Consider the following 19,540-nt stretch of genomic DNA (forward strand, 5'->3'; position numbering starts at 1 on the left):
CTTTTTTTATAAATAAAGCATTCATATACTTGATAATGACCATAAATTATGGGTGGAACATACATTTATACCACTTTGAACACAAAGCACACATGCTATTATAATAGGTTGACTACATTGCAATCTATAATGGACTTGTAACTTACAAGTTTTGAGGAGCATTAAGTGGACTTTGTAGGTAAATACATTGAAGTCATAAGTTTCTGATGTTTAAATGTGTGATGACATATGCCTGTTTGATAAATGCAAGCAAGTTTTATACAACTGTAAGCGTACAGATTCTCTTGGAATGCAAATGCAATTTTAAAATCGGCTATTCTGACAAGTAGATTTATCAGTAACTTGAAAGACTGTTTTGTTGTCTCTTAACAATATGTACAATTCATAGCTTTAAGAAAACTAAAGTTACCTTCCTAGCACCTTTTATTGTACAAAATTTACACACATAAGAGCACATTTATCTTAACTCTTTACCTAAAGTGCATGTGAAATCTAGGAGAGAGAAAATGGAGAAGCCTTGGTTAGAACCAGAAGCTGTTAGGAGCTCTGGAATACAGTAACTGTTGCACTGGAATTACTGTACAGTTTTCCTCATAATATGGCCCTCAAGGTTCTACTCAACAATGGCATCCACTTTGACATGACAGAAAAATAATCAGCCTTGTCCCGTATCTACCATACGTGGACAGCAAGTTATCCCTTAAGCCAAATAAGTAGGGCTAAGAGTTCCAAGCTGTGGCATGGAACACAAAAATGGAAGCAGTATTCAATATAAACTCTTTATAGTCTTATCTATTTTACCTTAACAGAGGTAAGCATTTGAGCAGCAGGACTTCTAAAGCTCTGAAAGAGGTTTAAAAAAATTGTCAGTTTATCTTAACAAAGTCTAAGAATCAAATAATCAAATATCATTAGCTTAACTACTTATTTTGATGTTCTTGTTAAACTTTGGAAATAAAGATGACAGTTCACTTCATGATTTTAATTGGTTTCAGCCACAATGAGAAAGAATTGTTTCTCTTAATGGAATATTTCTACAGTTTTAATTAAATACTCTGCTTTATCAAACATTGTTCCTACAAACCTGAATTTGGGCCAAATCTGAGGTGACAGTCTTATGAATAGCTACTTTGTCAGAACACTTGTAGAGTAAGGTGTGCTGCTGGCAGCCAAGTCACTGGGGAATCCGCATGGTCTTCGTCATGAGCAGAAACTCCAGCAACAATGTCACTCCTTTTAAAAGCAAACCCAGAAAATACTATTTTCATTGCATACATAATGCTAAATTACCTTAAGTCAAAGGAATGGATTTGTATATTTGGGAGTGTATGTTTAATATGGAAATGGGTTCAGTAAAGAGAGTATTTCTGTATAACATCCTTCAGACTCTCTTTCCAGTTCACGTGGTAAAAGCAGCTTTATCACAACCCCTCCTTCAGTCTTACATTCTTCCATAGGAGATTTCCTGTCTTGTCTGCTAGGAGCAGTCTCTGTGTTGTGGGTTGTCGACTACATGGCTTCTTCTCTGGATTGTGAGAGATTCAATTGTTTTATGTGCCTGTTCCAGTTGGATCTTTAAACCTTCATTGTCTGCCTTTAGAATATTTCTTTCCTAAACAAACAAACAAACAAAAAAAATAGAGAATGGTTATTTCATTTTGAATTTGTTTCAGGACTCTCTGGTTGTATGTTTAGGTTGACTGACATAAACGTAAGTAGCTCTTATCAGTGGAACAGAACCAGTAACTTATCTGAATGTTTCAATAGTCACTGCTCTATCCTTTGTGTATACTTTTAAAACTTTGCAGCAGCTGGTATCTGATGTCATGTCCACAACCTGCATTTATGCACCCTCCACTGCTCCTGTCATAGCAGCAGTAATCTAGGGGAAACAAGAACACAGCTCACACTTTACTGCTCTACGAATGCAGAAATTGATGTACAATAATCTAAGACATTAATTTATAACATCAGCTGCTGTTCAGTAATTGAGGTCAGGATCTGCTGAGGGAGCAAGGAGAAGCGTAAATTGTGGGACTCGCATAAATGGGACATTTTAAAGAACCAGTTCTTACAAGTACATCCACACTTCACATCCTTGTCTATACTGAATGTACTGTTGACTGAAGAGAATTGGTCTGTACTGGAGAACTCTTTCTCATTGTCTTAATCTCTGTCTTAATAAACCAATCATCTTTCATAAAAGATGAGCTCATTTTATCAACAACGAAGGATACTTTGAAAGTTACACTGATCATTCTAAGATCAGGCTGTGGTCCTGTTGTTGGACTGCTTCCATGTTGGTCCATCTCAGAATAGCAATAGTAATGAGTAAAGTATGAAAATAAGTTCACCTTTGTTTCTCATAATCATATCTAGATCCATCTATGAGCTGCATTGTTGATATTGTGATAGTCTCTTTAATCAGTCTGGAAAGGTGTTGTTTCTACAAACCTGAATTTGGGCCAAATCTGAGGTGACACAGCCTTATGAATAGCTACTTTGTCAGAACACTTGTAGAGCAAGGTGAGCCACAACTGGGCTGATGCAGGTGAAATCTAGCAAGAGGCATCGTGTCTGTTCACACAGCAAAATTTCTTGGTGACTTAAAGTTATCAAAAAAAAAGAAGGGATTTACTGTCAGTTGAACAAAAGCAGAGCTCCCCACCCTCCCCACCCCATATATTCTGTCTCTTAGGGAAGCAGAGGCCACCAAAAGCAGGAAGAAATTTGGGACCGTTACTCGTTTTATGGAGTTCCATCCTGTTCTAAGTGATTGGATTATGTACACATTCGTGCGTGTCACTTTTAAGACTGACAGGGATCAGTGTAATCATAACAAGGGCTTCAAAATTTATTTCCTAAGCCCTATGCTAGTACTAAAATTTATGCTTGAAGTGAAGCATTGCTGGAGTAAAAGTGGCTAAGAATTTATGATGCCACTCATGGATTGTTCTGGCAATTAATTACCTTGGAGTAAGGTGACACCTTCCCACCCAGCCACTACCCTACACCCTCCAACCGCTTTATGGTACTGTTGTGTAAAATAGAATTTGTTTCATCATGTCTGTACCTGCTCAAGTTCCTGGTATGAGGGTTTACAGCTGTGATGCTCCTCCTTCATTTTCTGGCTGGAGTCCTTGTTTTCCCATTTAACATATGCCTTTTTGCGGCCTAGAATGGGGCTTGGACGTGGGGATGGTGGAGCTGCCTGGAGATAAGGATTTTCTGGCATCCTATGTTCTTTCTTCTCTGTCTGCCTACGAGATACATCACCAGCCAGCAGTATGTGATCAGTCTGTGTACCTTTATGAACCACAGCTGGTTTCAGTCTCACTGAGATTTTCTGAGCTGAGGAACCCATGAGCATAATGGTTCGGTCCTTGCTGTCTTCATTGTGTTCCACTACTTCTCCATTAGGAAATGTGAACGGTCCTTCTTCTTGTCCTGTAGAATATACATAGTAAATTCAGTCAAGATCTTATCCCAGGAAAGGAGAAACAGGAGGCACAGTAATTAAACATGATTTTAAGAAATAAGCCAACATTTATTCTTTATTGATTTTACGTTCATTGCTCTCCAAAATAGGTGTCACTGGAGGTTTCTCAATGTTGTGTCTCTTGGAACAACTCTTTGCCTTGTCTCAGTAACATAAATATGGATCAGTAAGAGGAAAACAGGTGTGCCACCAAGGTCAGCTAAAGAAAAACCTCTAGATGGCTAAGAGGTTTTATGTAGACCATTGATCTTAGTGATTGGGCTGGAAGATTAAACCCGGGTGTTACTTCAGCGTTATCACAACTTGCAGCTGTAAGATACAACCCATCTCATGCATTTTTATAACGGTGAAATAATGATGGTTTTAGTTTTACACTGTTTTTCTATAGGTCATCCTAAAATACTTTAGCTTTTGCAGTTAAAAGTAAAAACTGGGGCGGGGGGAACCACAATGCTGGAAGCAGTGGGCAGGAGATGTGATTAAAGGATTTAAAAAGACCTTTTTCAGATAAAGTAATTTCTGTTGTTGGGAAGAAAACAAAATGAGACTGAATGTTCAAACACATGAGGAGAAAGAACAAAGTCAGTCCAGTAGCTGCTGCAGGCTCTGGGGCATTAAATGAGAATATGGATGAACAGATGAGGCTTACACCTTCAACCTAGACCTGAATTCTCATTCTTCAGCATGATGTAGTGCTGAGAGGTACCACGTTCTGGCACACTAGGTGATGATGGGGCAACACACTACGGTTCAATCTCTTTATAAGCGTGACATCCTACAAGGTGGTTATTATGCAGTGCTTCAGCCATTGCAGGTGCAATCATAGAGGTGCACATGGTCAGTTATCAAGGGAAACTGGCTGCATTGTGCTCTATATAAATGCTAATAGGAAGCCTAAGATGGATTGCAGCAGTATGAATCTTAAATATAACACAAAAGATTGATATCAAAGTGGCAAGAAATAGATTTGAAGAATGTTAGATACAGGCAAAGAGCAGGAGAGAAATTCAAAGAAAGTGAGTATGGAGAGAGTTGGAACATCAAAAGAAAAGCAAAACAAAAGTAGCCTGAGGTCTTATTCAAGGACAACACTTCCTCCTTTGGAGGCCCACATGGTAATACACAATATGAAAAATTTATACAGCTTGTTTGATATAAGGGGAAAAGAACAGAGAGGTGTAATTTTTCATTTCTGATTAAATGAAAGATGAATGGACAAAGAGGAGTTGTAGTTTCAGCTACTGAAGTGGAAAAAATAAACACAATTAGCTGTTGGTTTTCCTAGCACACAGATACGTAAGTAAACTGAATTTATAAACTCCAGATTGAAATCTGAGTCAGAACTGTAGCAGTGCAGTAGTTGCTTAATGTGACAACAATGGTAAAAACTGGAGTGTACCAAGACCTGTTTGTCACAAAGTGAGAGAGTTAAGGGAACCTGTCAGCTGTTCAGTTCATATGATCTAGTTCTCATGAGAGTCTGGCAGAAGATTTACTCAGTTTTCGTAGAATTTGTGCACCACACATTGTGTAGTGTGACAAGAGATCTCCCAGAAAGGGAGTCCTTACTTATTCAGACTAGAACTGGAATGGTGTTACTTGGTACAGGCTCACTTACACCTGTTTCTAGTTTGTATGTTGATAAATCACTGCAGTTAACTAACAAAACCTAAAATGATGCTCTACAACTCAGCTTTAAAAGAAAAAGGAGCAAAGGAAAGATTATCTATATCTTTTAATCTTTTTAATGTGATCTTTTCTCACCATGGAATTGCTCTTTGACTCCTACTGGGCAGAGGCTTGAAGCAAGAGCCGATGTTGGGCTGTTGTCTGCAACTGAAGTTTTGGGTCTTCGCTTGCACTCTATCACAACCAGGTCTTTGCATTGCTTGTGACAGTTCATTCCACAGTCTGTAAACAAAACAAAGTTTACATGATTCAGTGGCTCTGTTGTAGCATCTAAGATCAGCTCTCACACTTTGTTGCCTCCCCAAGAAGCAAGAAAGCTTCTTTGGTGTTCTCTACATGCATTACCTGTTACAACATACATCTGGTAAACAGACCAACGACATCCCTTTGCTATATACATCCCAAACTCCTTTTCACTGTGAAAATACAAAACAGCAACATTCAGTCGCAACAGTGTTCTGACTGTAAGAGTTGCAGAGAAAGCAAATACCTGTATGAGGAAGAAAACTCTGCAAAATACATGTTGTGAATGTGCTGCACGGTTTTCACAGTGTTGGTGTTTGCCCCCTTTGGAATAGAAGGGGTTTGTTCCCAAACCCTCTTGAATTCAGTTATGTTTTGCAAAGGGTTAGAGCTATCAGTTTTTAGTTCCTTCATCTTTGCATTTCTTCTGGACCATCTGTCTATCATACTATTCTTGAATCAGTCTTCTCCTCCCTGAGAGGTCAGATTAAATAGGTCCATGGACACAGCAATTGATCTCAGGATGATCAGGTTTTTTTGTCATTCACCATCAATTATAGATTAAAATTAAAAGTATAAAGTACCTTACCTTTGCATCTGTATCCTTGTTTAATGACTCCCCATAGCTGAAATTCAAACAAACAGAAAGACTATGTATTAAAATATTTCTCTGCACACTTGATACCTCCAGATATAAAAATCCACTAAAAGCTCCACTCACTTTTAAGATCTGAACATCTGCAGAATATCTTGGGTTTCTACCCTTTTAATGGTGAGGTCAAGATATGAACTATTTACCTCTTTAGCATAAGGTAAACAGAATATTTTATGTGTGTTCCTCAGTCACAAACAAAATACCTTAAGCTAGTCTCTAATGAATTTATCAGCAGATCTGACAGCCCCAGAGAAGTTGTGGAGCTGAAGTAGATGGGAGAATTCTAATCTCAGCACCCTTGTTTGATCCCAGCGAAACTGGGGATTGGTAGGACAGTCAGTTTTACTCGATCTTTCTGTGCCATAGGCAGGGGGCATGTCACGTCTGTACCAGGACATGCATTCTAACAGCCCCATGGAGTGGCAGGCTCTGGATTTGGAAGTCTTGCCTGAGAAGGTGTTTGGTGACACAACCAAACACCACAAGGTAGGAGCCATGTTTAAACAGGTAATAGTACTGCCAAGAAGGGTGTAAAGGGTACCTTAAATAGCTACGCAGGCAGAAGCTTGCTGTCCTATATAGCTTCACTGGCGTTTTATATACAGAAATAGATGTATATGACATATGGTGATTATGAGGTAAAAAAAAAGGCATTATTCCAAACAACATTAACATAATATACTAAAAAGTAAGCTTACAAATCCAGCACAGTTGTCGCAGAAAGTAGGCCTTAAATAAGTGGTCTCTTGGAAGTTGTGAGAAAAGCCAAGTCCTAATTTGGAATAGATTGAGCTAGCCCTCATAAAGTAAGCTGTTATTTCATCCCTGCTAATCAGACCTTCCCTGGAAATAAACAAGAAAAGTTGTTTGTGAGACATACATTTTTCTTAAAAGCATAAGGAGAATTAAACATATCTTTGCAATTTAAAATGGCGATAGTTTCATGGGCCAAAAACTACAGTGATCTCAGTAATCTTGTCAACTGCTCCCAAAGTATATACTGAATATTGTTCAAAAAAAATGTTTCTTTTTCTAATATCTGTTCTTCTTCTACATCAGCCTGGTTACCACTGCTGTAAGCTCGTGAAGATGTCATTCACAATACATTCAGAAGATGCTTTTGTCAGTTATGTTTTCACTTCTATTTGTGGGTGAAGAGGATGATTTTACCATACTAATGACAGAAATAAAATTTAAACACAAAAACCCCAAACCCCCTCCCAAAACAGATGCTATAAAGTTGATAAGCAGAACTAGGTACTCACCAGTCCTTAGCCATTACACAAAATGAGAATGGAAAACTGGCAGCTATCTTTTCAAATTCTTCCTGGGAAATGTATCCATCCTGATCATGGTCATAATTTTTGAAGACAGACTGTGCAAGATAATAGTAGAATAGTTTATAACAAGGATGAGCTGAATTACCATTTTAGAAAGTCTCCACAATATTTATGGATTTCCTCTCCCACTTTCTCCCAGTATCTATTAAACAGTGCAACAGTCTAACTACTAAAGCAGCATTACAATTTCTTGATTTGTAGCAAAATGTAGATAAGTCAACATAGGCTGGACTACATGCTTCACTACACAATGACAGCTATTTTTCAGTTTCGCTTTAATATCATTATGTCCAGGCCTACATATACAACTTGTACTAATGCTCTCAATTAGCCCTCTCAGTGATGATCTCTGTAGCTGAATCAGTGTAGCTGCCTAGCTTATTTCATCAGGTCACTATTATGTGAAAAGTAGTTATATGACAGAATTGTCATGTAGACACCTATTTCCAATTGTGGAACATTACTGTTTGTCTCTGGCCCTAAGGCAAGGAGCATACCTAAGCCAAATTTAGAAATATATTCCAAAACGGCGTGTATCAAAGGATACCTAGCAATATCGTAAGTGTTTAGAAGGAAAAGAGATAAAGCAGGGATGCAAAGACAAACTCTTAACCTCTCTCTCTCCCCATCAGTTTTGGAATCAATCACTTGAGCTTACTTGATGGTTTCCAGTAAAGCAGGTGACCCAAAAGAGAGAGAAAAAGCAATGGCTGCTAGTAACAAAGCCATTGACAGGCCCACTTTCAGACTCGACGAAACACGATGTTGGAGTCCCTGATAGAAATGGACTCTCTGGCTCCGTGGAAGAATGACTCTGGAAGTATACAAACCAGCATTCACACTCTCCAGTGCCTCCTTAGGCATTTAAGGAATTTCCTTGCATGCCTCACAGGCTGCTGCTGCTGCTATTTACAGCTACACAGAAATATCTATTTGTGAGGATGGAAGTGCTTACAAACTCGGCACAGCTCTGAATGTGTCCAGTAATTCTTCCCTTCTTTGTATCTTCTCATACCTAGAGATTAAGGCTACAACTGATATGTAAGGTAAATGGGCCAACCGTACTTACATCTACCATCCTCTGAACATGTTTGCTGATGGTTTTTGGATCGGGTTTTGGGGCTACTCCTGAGGCCCAGTCTGCAACTACTGGTGGTCTGGAAGGTGTCAAAGGCTAGAATAAATTGAACGGAACTTCATTAGTACCACATGGAAAGATTTTCGGTATTACACTTCTTTCGTTTGTGACAGTGGACTATGTGATACAGGACTGCAAAAATGGCCTGTTGGACCCAACAGGATACTTTTGATAATTACATGGTACTTCAGAGGAAGCTCTTCCCTGAACTGTCCAAAACAGTGGTTGTTCCTTAAATTGTCACAGTTCACTGACAGCCCTGTAAATTCACTGTCTTTTCTGTATTTATAAAACAGGAAAAAAACTAAAATATAATACTCATGGGTTTCATCATTTGAATCACATCAGAATTCTTCATTTTGAAGAATCAGTATCAGTTTCCAAGACTGAGCCTGATGTCATGTCTCTACACAAGTAACTTCATTTGTGTTTGTGTTCATATTATAAAACCTGATATGGTGTAAACTCTCCCATATATTCTAGCTTAGGCTTCATCAACAACCAAACAATTTATGCTTTAACATATTTTGCTCAGTCTGTAAAGCTAAAATGTTTTCAATTTAGCATAAAATAAAATAAAATGAATGCAAGGGATAAAAGTTACATTACTCATCAAAAAAATCTTTTTGTTAAGAATCTGTAAAGGCCCTTACAGCAGCTCGGTGACTTCGTGGCTCTCGTGCATATGAAAGCTCATAAATTTCATCTTCTGTGTAGTAAAGATCAAGGGACAGCTGAAAACAAACACAACATTAGTTTAAGCCCAAAAGAGTCACTGCTACTTGATAAACTTGCTTGTGGCATGCATGAGTATTTTTTGGTGCATTAACTTTTAATTTAGGTTGCACCTAGAAAAAATGCATTTGAGCTGCACAGGTGTTCACAGTGATTTGAAATGGGTACATTTCTAAATTCCAGACTATTATTGCCGTTATCTGGAAATCTGTAACATTACACAGCTACAGTCATTAGCACAGTAAGTGACTATAGGCATAATTAGCAGTCAGTTAATAAGTAACTTGCAAAAAACTGTTACTCCCATAATATTCAAGTGATCTATCATGCAACAAAGCACAAAAGCACCATTCCAATGAAACTGTCCACCAACTCAAATTCTCAGAAAACTCTTGTTTCAACATGTCATATTTATCCAATCCAGCTGTGACCACACTGAACTGAGAAGTATATGATGAGGATAAAAGATGGACTTGCATATATTTAGTGAGAACCTTTAGCTGTCAACAGCAGTTATGTAAAGCAAGAAACATTACACCTGGGTAAATAAAGGAATTTGAAAAAATTATCAAATTTATACCTTTGATTTTGCATGTGTCCTGGAAAATAGTATAGCAAATATTTTATGGACTGGAAACAAATTTCCAGCTAAGATTGAAGACAGGTAACATGACACTTTTTGAATATTTACATGATAATATTCACACTAGATGTGATTGAATAGAAAAGCCAGACGTAAATGTGTTACAAGCCTCAATCCATAGCAAGTCCAAAGAAAATATAAACTTGTTACAGAGAGCCAAGATTGCAGCGTTCATATGGATATAAATTAAGAAACCAAAATATGCCGTTTTATCCAATTAATAACCGTACTGAAACTGCAGATATGCAATAACTTTCTTGTGAACAACTGCAAGAATTACTGTTGTAGTCGTAATAGTGAACAATTTTAGATTATTGGGGAAATCTTAAAGTAGTTTCTGACACTCAAAAACCAAAAGTCCAAATGTTACAATACCTCTATGAATTATTAACTTATGTATGTAATTATTAATACCTCTTCAAACTGACTTGCCTGCTAATGGGAAAGCATATGACTAAAGGAAACAGAAGGAGAAAGACTGTTGGAAAAATCAGAGAAACACAAAAATTATGTGCCCTGGAATGTTAGTACATCAGAAGCTCCTGCTCTGAAATGAAGTATTCTTTTAATTTATGTCCTGTCATATACAGCTGCATGAAATTGTGGCCAAAGTTCTACATATTTGTAATAACCATTTTTATAAAAGTTTTAGGAAAAAAAAAAAAGGGACTTACAATAATTTGAGACAAAACATTTAAAACATTTAGCAGGAAGAAATTCACCACTTTATGTAGCTCTATTTCAGGCCCTGGGCATACATGCCTAATTTCACACACGAGTGCTCCCAGAGAGAACAAATAACCTCAAGCACATAACCATTTTCATCTATTAGCTTTTTGCTAAAACAGGACTTGTAACCAGAAAGTGGAAGCAGCCTATCTAGTTTTTCCAAGCTGAGGTACTTAAGGCCAAACAAAACTGAGAAACAAGAAAGGTAGATTTACTATTTTAATAAAAGGTAGTATTTTAACTTACTAGGAGAAGCTAAAACTATTGTTGTGACATAGGTCCTAGGTAGTATCAATTTTGTTAGTAATGTGGCACTGACTAGATATGACTGGAAGAGTAATACAACTATATTTGACTAACATTTATGTCAGACATAGTACTTTCTTTAGTACCAGAAGAAACTTGGCTAGAAATATGGTATGTTAACCTTACACATCTTGAGGGACTGAACTTTTAAAAATGAAAGTTTGTGTGTTCAACACAAGAAAGCTCTGTATGCAATCTTCTGCCTCCAAGGAAGCTTTCTACCTTTCTCCCTATTTAGGCTTAATCAGCAGAAGATTCAGAGCACTTCCTTAGTGAAAGTACAGAGAGAATGCATACTACTATAGCAAAGCAGAAAGAAACATTTCCTTCCCTTACAGAAATAATTGGAAGCATACTGCTGAACTGGTACCTCACCCTTGCTGCCAGATAAATCAGTATCACTAACTTTTTCTCTTCTTCTATTATTGTATATTTCCTTAAAGGAAAAAAAAAAAAAAAATCTTATGTTATTATGTATTTATAGTTAATGGAATTCTCTACTTAGTTGTTTGACAGATATATGAAATTATTTTTTAAATGGAGGTATTTATCTCATCTAACAGACTTACTGTAAGCAAATGAACAAGGTCCATATTAGCCTCCAGGGGAAGTGGCATTTCCTGGAGTTGTATCAGCTCATTTATATGGTTATAGAGAGAGTATAGTTTGTATATGTTAATTTTTTTGTCCTCCAAGTAGTCTGGCATGCCCTCATAAAGTGATATCAAGTCTTTCAGGTGGACCCCAAGGATTGGGATCTTAAAGTTACTGCACTCGTTATAGGCACGTCGGTAACTATCATAATTTCTGTAAGATGAAAGCAGTTCTGTCATTTCATTAAACACCTAAAAATAAAAAGAAAACAAAAAAAAAATCAAAATCGGTTACTGGTTTTGTTCTGGTCATACAGCACAAGAATTTCCCGTGTTATTGTTAAGGGTTTACTCACAATGACTCCTGAAATGGATTTTAAAACTTTAGGCTTCAAATGAAATCTAGGTATTCACCTCACCTAATTTAACTATCTGTAATATGTAATTACAGATAGTTAATCTACAGCCTAATCTATAATGCTGGTCTTCCTCCATTCCTTATTTAGTCAATGAAAAGAAATAGGATCCTCTCAAATCAAGGGCATGCGTATGCAGTTAATGCGTAAGCACAGCACAAGCTCTCTGACCTTCATAAAAGCAACCATCTTCACCTTCAAATGTGGAATGCACTTCTCTGGCCTCCAGCTCACCATCTGGAATTGCTGGAATTGGAAAGTCCTGGCTGAGAAACCCTACGTTGTGCTATGGTCCCATCACAGCGTGACCAGAACTCCTATTACAGTTCAAGGTGGCACATCTGTGCTTTTAAGAAAACTTTTTTTCCATGGAAATGAAGAAGAAACAATATATTGGACTTGTTGTAAAGGCCAAATTAATTTTAAGTCTAGCAATATAAAAATTTCCCTTGTTTAAAACTATACAGGTACAAAGCTGACTCAACACTATAAAATCAACAGACCAATGTTTTCTTGCAGAAGTTCCTGTCTAACCCCTTGATTTTTAACCTTTACAAACTGTTTGTTACAGTTAAACTTTAAAGTGTGCTCCCAAGTCATTAATTACCAGCTTTTATTTACCTGCTTTCTCTTAGCACTTGTATACAATTTCTTGATGCAAAAAGTTATTCAAATGATGGACACATATGCAGTCCACTCCTCATAATGACAAAATTTGTAAAACAGCATGCTTCTAAAATAAGCTTGCTAACTGGTTTTATAGATCCTTGCCCTGGTTTTGGCTGGGATAGAGTTAATTTTCTTTCTAGTAGCTAGTATAGTGTTATATTTTGGGTTCAGTATGAGAGTAATGTTGATAACACGCTGATGTGTTCAGTTGTTGCTAAGTAGTGCTTATACTAAGTTAAGGATTTTCCAGCTTCTCGTGCGCAGCCAGCAAGAAGGCTGGAGGGGCACAAAAAGTTGGGAGGGGACACAGCCAGGACAGCTGACGCAAACTGGCCAAAGGAATGTTCCATTCTATGTGACATCATGCCCAGTATATAAACTGGGGGGAGTTGTCTGGGGGGCAGAACACTGCTCGGGAACTAACTGGGCATTGATCAGCGAGTGGTGAGCAACTGCATTCTGCATAACTTGTTTTGTATATTCCAATTCTTTTATTATTATTATTGTCATTTTTTTATTATCATTCTTTTTTTTCCTTTCTGTCCTATTAAACTGTCCTTATCTCAACCCACGAGTTTTACTTTTTTCCCTGATTCTCTCCCCAGTCCCACTGCGTTGGGAGGGAGGGAGGGAGCGAGTGGCTGCGTGGTGCTTAGTTGCTGGCTGGGGTTAAACCACGACAATCCTGAGAGCTGCAACCATTATCAGTGGGAAGTCATGTTTCTGGTCTACACTCCAGGTATGCACTGTTCATTCAAGCTGATTGTACTGTGATAAAATCAGGTTCATTAGATACCTGTATGAAATCTTTCAGGCCCCAAACAAGATAAAATAATAAAGCATATTAGTCTCTTAAGAAGCCATTGCTAGAAAATATGCTTTCCTTCACAGTTTTAGTAGCCAGAATCTCAGCAAAAAATATATCCGTCTGTATTTCACAAGAATTTAATTGGAAATTACAACTGATTCCTAACATTCCACTGCATTATAATGTGTGTATTAGAGCTGTTTGTTCAAGTCTGAACTAGATAAAATCTGTCATAGGGAAAGATCAGATGAACAAAACCAATCCTTTCAGTTTTAAACTCAAAGTGTAGAGCTCTGTGCTAGCATTCCATACACTCAGGATGGTTAATGTTGCTATGGATGACAATAGTTTTGTTCTCAAATGTTCTAGGATCCAATTCTCTGCTTTTGTGTTTGAATGCTACTCTGTACTACTGCATATAAATGGAAATGCAGCCTGTCACATCTGAGTATTAAGAGAAACTTTAGAGAAGCTGTACAAATCTTGAAGAAAGGTGGGGTTGGAAGTGTAGGAGTAACTGGTATCGTAGAGATGAAAAGACAAAGAAAAACCCTCCAAAACCAAAGGAAGTCTTCCTTTTTCTTTTTTCCTGTCTTTCTCTCCACCTTATCCAATGAAGTAAGGTTGTTTTTTGTGTGTGCGATGACAAAAAAGTTAAAGGTTAACTCATTTGTAAAACTTAGAGGAGCTATACCAACCTTAATTACATCATGAGGAACACATGAGCTTGTTTCCTTGAGTCTGGAAATGGAACTGTGACAAAGACCTCCTATCACTGCCATTAACGTATTGAAATTCTGCAGCTGGTGGAGCTTCTGTGTTGACATACAAAAAAAATCAGTATTTATTATTTAAAGGTTCAAGTTGTTCAATATGCACATCCCAATTCTACATTGCCTCTATTGTCTTCCTCTAAAGTCTTACAAGTTTTGTGCCACTATCCATTTGGTTTCATTCATTTTGGTAATGAGTTGTTATTTTACTGGGTGTAACATGTACTTATTCTACTGTTATTAAATCAGGTATTAATTATGCCGATACAGTAAGTCTTCAAAGTACTTCCTCAGTACTTCTCCCTCTTCCCACACTCTACCACAACTAGGAAACACTGCCTGTTATCTTGGTTATGACTACAGTTGAATTAGTATGCAAAGAATATCAATAGGACCATAGCAGCTCTGCTTCTATCCAGTAAGGCATATCTGGTAGAAATGCTTCTAATCATGGCCAAAGGCATGATAGTGGTTCATGCTTTGGAAAGGTACGCAGTCACAGCTTGGAATCTCACCAGCTGATTCAAAAGCAAGTCTAGTTTTTCAATGAAAATAATTTCTTCAGAATGGATATGAGAAAGCCATGGTGCCATGTCACTGTAATATCTGAATACTTGGTATGAAACCACAGCATACACAAATACACATGCTGTATGTATGAACCAGGAGACCAGTGCCAACACCCCCAGCTGACCCTGCAGTAGTAGTGTGGGAAGAGCAACTAAAGGGCTCTTAAACAACACATGTCAAAATTTAACTGACCTGTGCAACATGAATGAACTTGATGAACACTTCAGCCCGAAGCTGTGGTGTTGGTCTGCTGAGAACCATTAGCTGCACCCACTGAGAGATACCATTGCAAAGAGCAATTGATCTTTCCATTGTTGGATTCTCCTTCACACAACTATTCACAATGTAGTTCTGATAATCTGAGAACTTAAAAAAACCAAAAAAAGGTGTAAACGAAAACTCATCTACAGTTTCATATACCTCATGATCTGTGTGCAGATACAGGTCTGCTTTTCAAATGAAATATACAAGATATATTTTACACCCGAAATATCCATAAGACTGAAATCTCTCCTTTGTCAAAGCTTTGTTCAGTTCAAAGCAGAAGGCTTCAACTAATTGAATTAGCTGAAAGCATCTTTTCACCCTGATTTGTATCACATCATTTGCATCATGTATATCTCAGGAGCCTTGGCTCTTATAAACCCTAGGATAAGTAGAACTGGGGCCTTCCTCCTAGCCTCAGTGGCTCCATAGATTCATTGCATCTAGGCTTCTTCAGGGAAGGTGAAACTGAATTCAAAGTGTAATCTAGTAACTCAGTGATAGTTTAAGGAAGTTAAGTGTTCAGTTTATGTAGCTAGGGCACACTTCTGAATTAAGCTAATACAAAAGCAAGTTCAATGAGATTCATCTAAAACTGAGATAAGACCATAAAAGAGTGAGGGCTACAGATTCCTTAATATTTTTAATACAGCTTGTGAGATTCTCTTATTTAACCAAAGCGATCTAAAATTGTTCAGTAGACACCTGTATGTGACAAATAGATTTTTTTAAGCCATTTTTCTGATTAAGATCAAAGAGAAGTAATCATTTGTTTTTGTTGATACAATGTTTATCTGTTCCCTTGATTTATCCATTAACAAGAATACACAAGAATTTGAACCATCATAAAATATGACACAGGATTTATACATCCATTCTTTACTATGACCACTAATACTAACATCTTACCAAAAACATTCATAGCTGTAATAGACACATATTCCTTTCTTAAGGCAACAGGAAGATGCTGAATGGCATTGATCCTTAAGAAAAGGTCGCAAATTGTCAAGCTGCTTTTTGTTTCTTGCTCTCCCCCTCTCACTTTCTCTCTGCTTTTTAACTTTTTTCCATCCATTTAATAAGAACTATTAAAACTTTAAAAAGCAGATATGACAGCAGACATCTCTGGATTTGTCCTCTTATTAAATTAAAAATGGAAGAAACATTAACAGTAATAAGAAGAGCTGTCTCTGAGATTACATAGTACCTACTTATACTTATTGTTTGAATTTTGAACCCCAGCCAGATTTGGCTGGATCTTGATTTTTAAGCAACTACTCTATACAGATAGATAATTTTTCAATATCTGACTACATAATTATGGACTTCATAGCAGTTTCAGTACAATTATGAATCAGTTTGATTAGTTTATATTTTGTTCTCAGCAGCTCTCTCCTTCACAAAAGGAATTTTTTTAAATGCTGAATAAATTTTTATCTAACATACTACTTAAAGTTTCAAAATAACTTTGGTGCAAGAATTTATTAACAAGGTCAGCTGTAACAAGATTGTTAGTGGCAGATGGTAAAGAAGTCCAGGTATCTAAATAATGCAAGAGTCTGGTATTGCAATGACTAACTTATGAGCCTGAACAGGAAAGCAGAATCCAGATTCTTACAACAGAATGTAGCCTCCCTGTATTTTATAACTATAAATTAAAATGGTTTCCAAACACCAACATACCTGCAGTCATTACTCTGTGAACACTACTCCCTGCATTTTTCTTTGCTGCAAGACACATGGTGTCCCATGGAAGATTTTGCTGTGTGCTCTATACGTTCAGGGGATCAAGTATTCCTTTCTGACTTTCAAATGACTTAACCTATGAATAGTTTATTCCAGTGACTGATAACACAGCAGGTCATTTGCAGCCTTTCTCCCAGTATATGCTGCCATGTTAGAATAACAGAAGGATTCTGTGGCTTAGTATATAGTGAATACATTCTGCAAAGAGTTAATTAATATAGCTATTTATTAATTACACGTTATTTTCTGATCTGAGGTCTTGGTAAACTCAGTTTATACCACAACATATGCAGGGACCCTGCATATAAAATGTATACAAGTATGTAACTGTTGGAACTCTATGACACATCTGACACTGACTGCCATCATACTTGTTATGCTTATTAATCATTAATTACTTAATGTCTGCACAGAGCTTGAAAATGTTAAGAATTATATAAGCTTTGCGTATTATTACTGCCTACAGGCAGTAATCTGTGCATGACTCTGGTTCTATGGCTTTTTGAATTTAACACAAAACATGAAGAGTCATATACTGTCAGCTCAAAATAAAGTACACTAACACACAACTGTGAAATCTTCCACAATCTATTGAGAGCCCCTTTCCTTGCCAGACTTCATCTTCAGATTGTAGTGTTTCAAAAAAAAACCCCACCAAATAACCAAAACAAACAAAAAACCCTAAAAAAACCACTTTGCTTTCACTGTTATCATCACACTGACTTTGCAACCATCTTAGATTCTGGTCTCTAATGTTCACTTTTCTTTTCCATGTGTGAACTGTATCAGGTTTGAATAGAAGTAATGTTGTAGCATATAAGGATGCAAGCAAAGCCAAGGTGCCTAGGGAAGTTAGCAACTTAACTGTTACCAAAATAGCTGAGAAAACATATCAAATGAAAGAAAACATGAGACAAATCCTTAAGAATTGTTTGTGTACTTGAAAGCTTGTCTAATAAAATATTTTAAGCCCCTCTTACATTAAAAACATGGCATTTTCTCAAGTGCTTTCTTATCCTTAGTCTTTATTTTGTTATGCATAATCAAAAATGGCAAGCAGAGTCCAGTGGACATCTTCTATACAGACAGTCCATTAGTCACTGCACAAGAATGCTGCACTGTTTCCTACAACCACAGGAGGTTAGCATTCTAGGAGAATATTCCAAGTTTCCTTCATCCCTTTTTAGCCTGATTACTGATTTGGGTCAAAGGAGGCTGCTTGTTCCTGTGCCCAATGACACCACTTGTTTTAACAAAAAGAGATTATTTGGAAGAAGATCAAATGGTTTACTCCTCTCCCTTCCAACTGACCATGCCCCAGCTCTGTTCCACAGTTGCTTAAAAGCTTCACTCTCCCTCTCTGAAATGACTGCAGCAAAAGGGTATGTACTCAGAATAAGTACCACCAACCACCTTCAAAACTAGTAAAACAAAAAGAGTCTGGACAGACTCAGCTTGTCCAACAGCTTGCGCTGCAGGGTTAATGTTGTAATACTACCCCTCTCCCATCTTTTCTACGTCCTTCCCATCTTTAAAATAAATGACTGAATAAATAAATAAATAATCACTTACTGATATTCTTCTGAAAGACTTAAATTCAAGATAGGTAAGGTGGTCTGACAGCTCCTCTGGTTCAAGGTGATCAAAAAGAAGCGAGACTTTCCGTTTCTTACTGGTGTTGGCCTTCACACGCTGTGTCAGCTTTCTAGACCAATCCCTAGAATTTCTTTTAGACAAATTTTAAAACAGAATTACCCTGAGTTATTTTCTGAAGAGCAAACTTTTCCTCTCTCCCTAATACAAAAGTAACATTGTTTTCATGCCTTACTGCAATAAAAAGTGAATTATTTGAATTTCTAAACAGCAAGCTCCTTTCATGCATTAGAGGTTATAGGACAAAACATTATTGTTAGTCTTTATTATATTGATGTAGCACATAAGTACAATACAACTATATTACTAAACAGCATGAGATTATATATTGTACTTCCAGAATTGCTGTCCGTAACTTTGTCTCCATTGAACACATCCAGTGCTCCTCCATTTAATAATTCTTACACATTTCCTTGACCAGCCTCTGAGTATGAACTGTCTGCCTATGCTATTCACCCACAGAGTAATGAAATTTAATTGGATTTGAAAAACTAAATATTCTCTCTCATAACCAGATATAAAATGTATGCCAAATTCTGCTCTGCTTTTGCCTGTGCATTTCCAACCAAAGTATGAATTGACACTGTTATACAATTCCGCAGAACTATCTTACTGTCATGTAACAAGGAAGGTTCTCTTCCCAAGAAGGAACTATGTGATATACAGCTGTAGGATTTATTCTGGACAGGACAAGGAATTTTATAACTAAAATCACAGAAAATAGTATCAAGAGTTTGACAATGTAATAAACTGTATCTTCTCACTTACCTTTGGTGTTAAAAACAAACACTTTTTTTACCTCATCTGTTACCCGATCAAAAAGTATTCGCTTTTCTCACTGACTTCAAGTGATCTTTCAAAATCATTAGGCCTCTACAAATTTTCTAAGTTCCCTGGATAGAGTAAAATTTATCTAGCATAAAGAATCAGCACAAAGTCTACACAGCAGTTAAATTCAACCTAAGTCATACTTGAAAGGCATTCTGTTCCTCTACATAATATATATTTAATCTATAATGATATATAAACTCTTCTAAGGATAGATAACATATGACTTACTAAAATTAACCC

At 37.0% G+C, this 19,540-nt stretch overlaps 1 protein-coding gene across 6 annotated transcripts in view; it reads right to left on the minus strand.

Annotated features, from left to right (window-relative positions):
* The window catches only part of RASGRP1 (RAS guanyl releasing protein 1), a 45,962-nt gene that overhangs the window by 2,310 nt on the left and 24,112 nt on the right, over nucleotides 1–19,540 (minus strand). For 2 of the 6 annotated variants that reach the window (XM_030039428.2, XM_030039441.2), the window contains 12 exons: nucleotides 18,389–18,542; nucleotides 14,999–15,172; nucleotides 14,162–14,278; nucleotides 11,547–11,822; nucleotides 9,218–9,298; nucleotides 8,496–8,600; nucleotides 7,352–7,461; nucleotides 6,785–6,929; nucleotides 6,021–6,057; nucleotides 5,264–5,410; nucleotides 3,074–3,447; nucleotides 406–1,612 (listed from right to left, as the gene is read on the minus strand). In XM_030039428.2, the coding sequence (XP_029895288.1) occupies nucleotides 1,478–1,612; nucleotides 3,074–3,447; nucleotides 5,264–5,410; nucleotides 6,021–6,057; nucleotides 6,785–6,929; nucleotides 7,352–7,461; nucleotides 8,496–8,600; nucleotides 9,218–9,298; nucleotides 11,547–11,822; nucleotides 14,162–14,278; nucleotides 14,999–15,172; nucleotides 18,389–18,542 (1,855 nt within the window). In that variant the 3' untranslated portion in view covers nucleotides 406–1,477. Of the gene's footprint in view, nucleotides 1–405; nucleotides 1,613–2,454; nucleotides 2,606–3,073; nucleotides 3,448–5,263; nucleotides 5,411–6,020; nucleotides 6,058–6,784; nucleotides 6,930–7,351; nucleotides 7,462–8,495; nucleotides 8,601–9,217; nucleotides 9,299–11,546; nucleotides 11,823–14,161; nucleotides 14,279–14,998; nucleotides 15,173–18,388; nucleotides 18,543–19,540 lie in introns of those variants that run through there. The other 4 variants (XR_003926956.2, XR_005930797.1, XR_005930792.1 and 1 more) reach the window with 4 other exon arrangements.

Source organism: Aquila chrysaetos, chromosome 2 (assembly GCF_900496995.4).
Source record: "Aquila chrysaetos chrysaetos chromosome 2, bAquChr1.4, whole genome shotgun sequence".
Taxonomy (NCBI): domain Eukaryota; kingdom Metazoa; phylum Chordata; class Aves; order Accipitriformes; family Accipitridae; genus Aquila; species Aquila chrysaetos.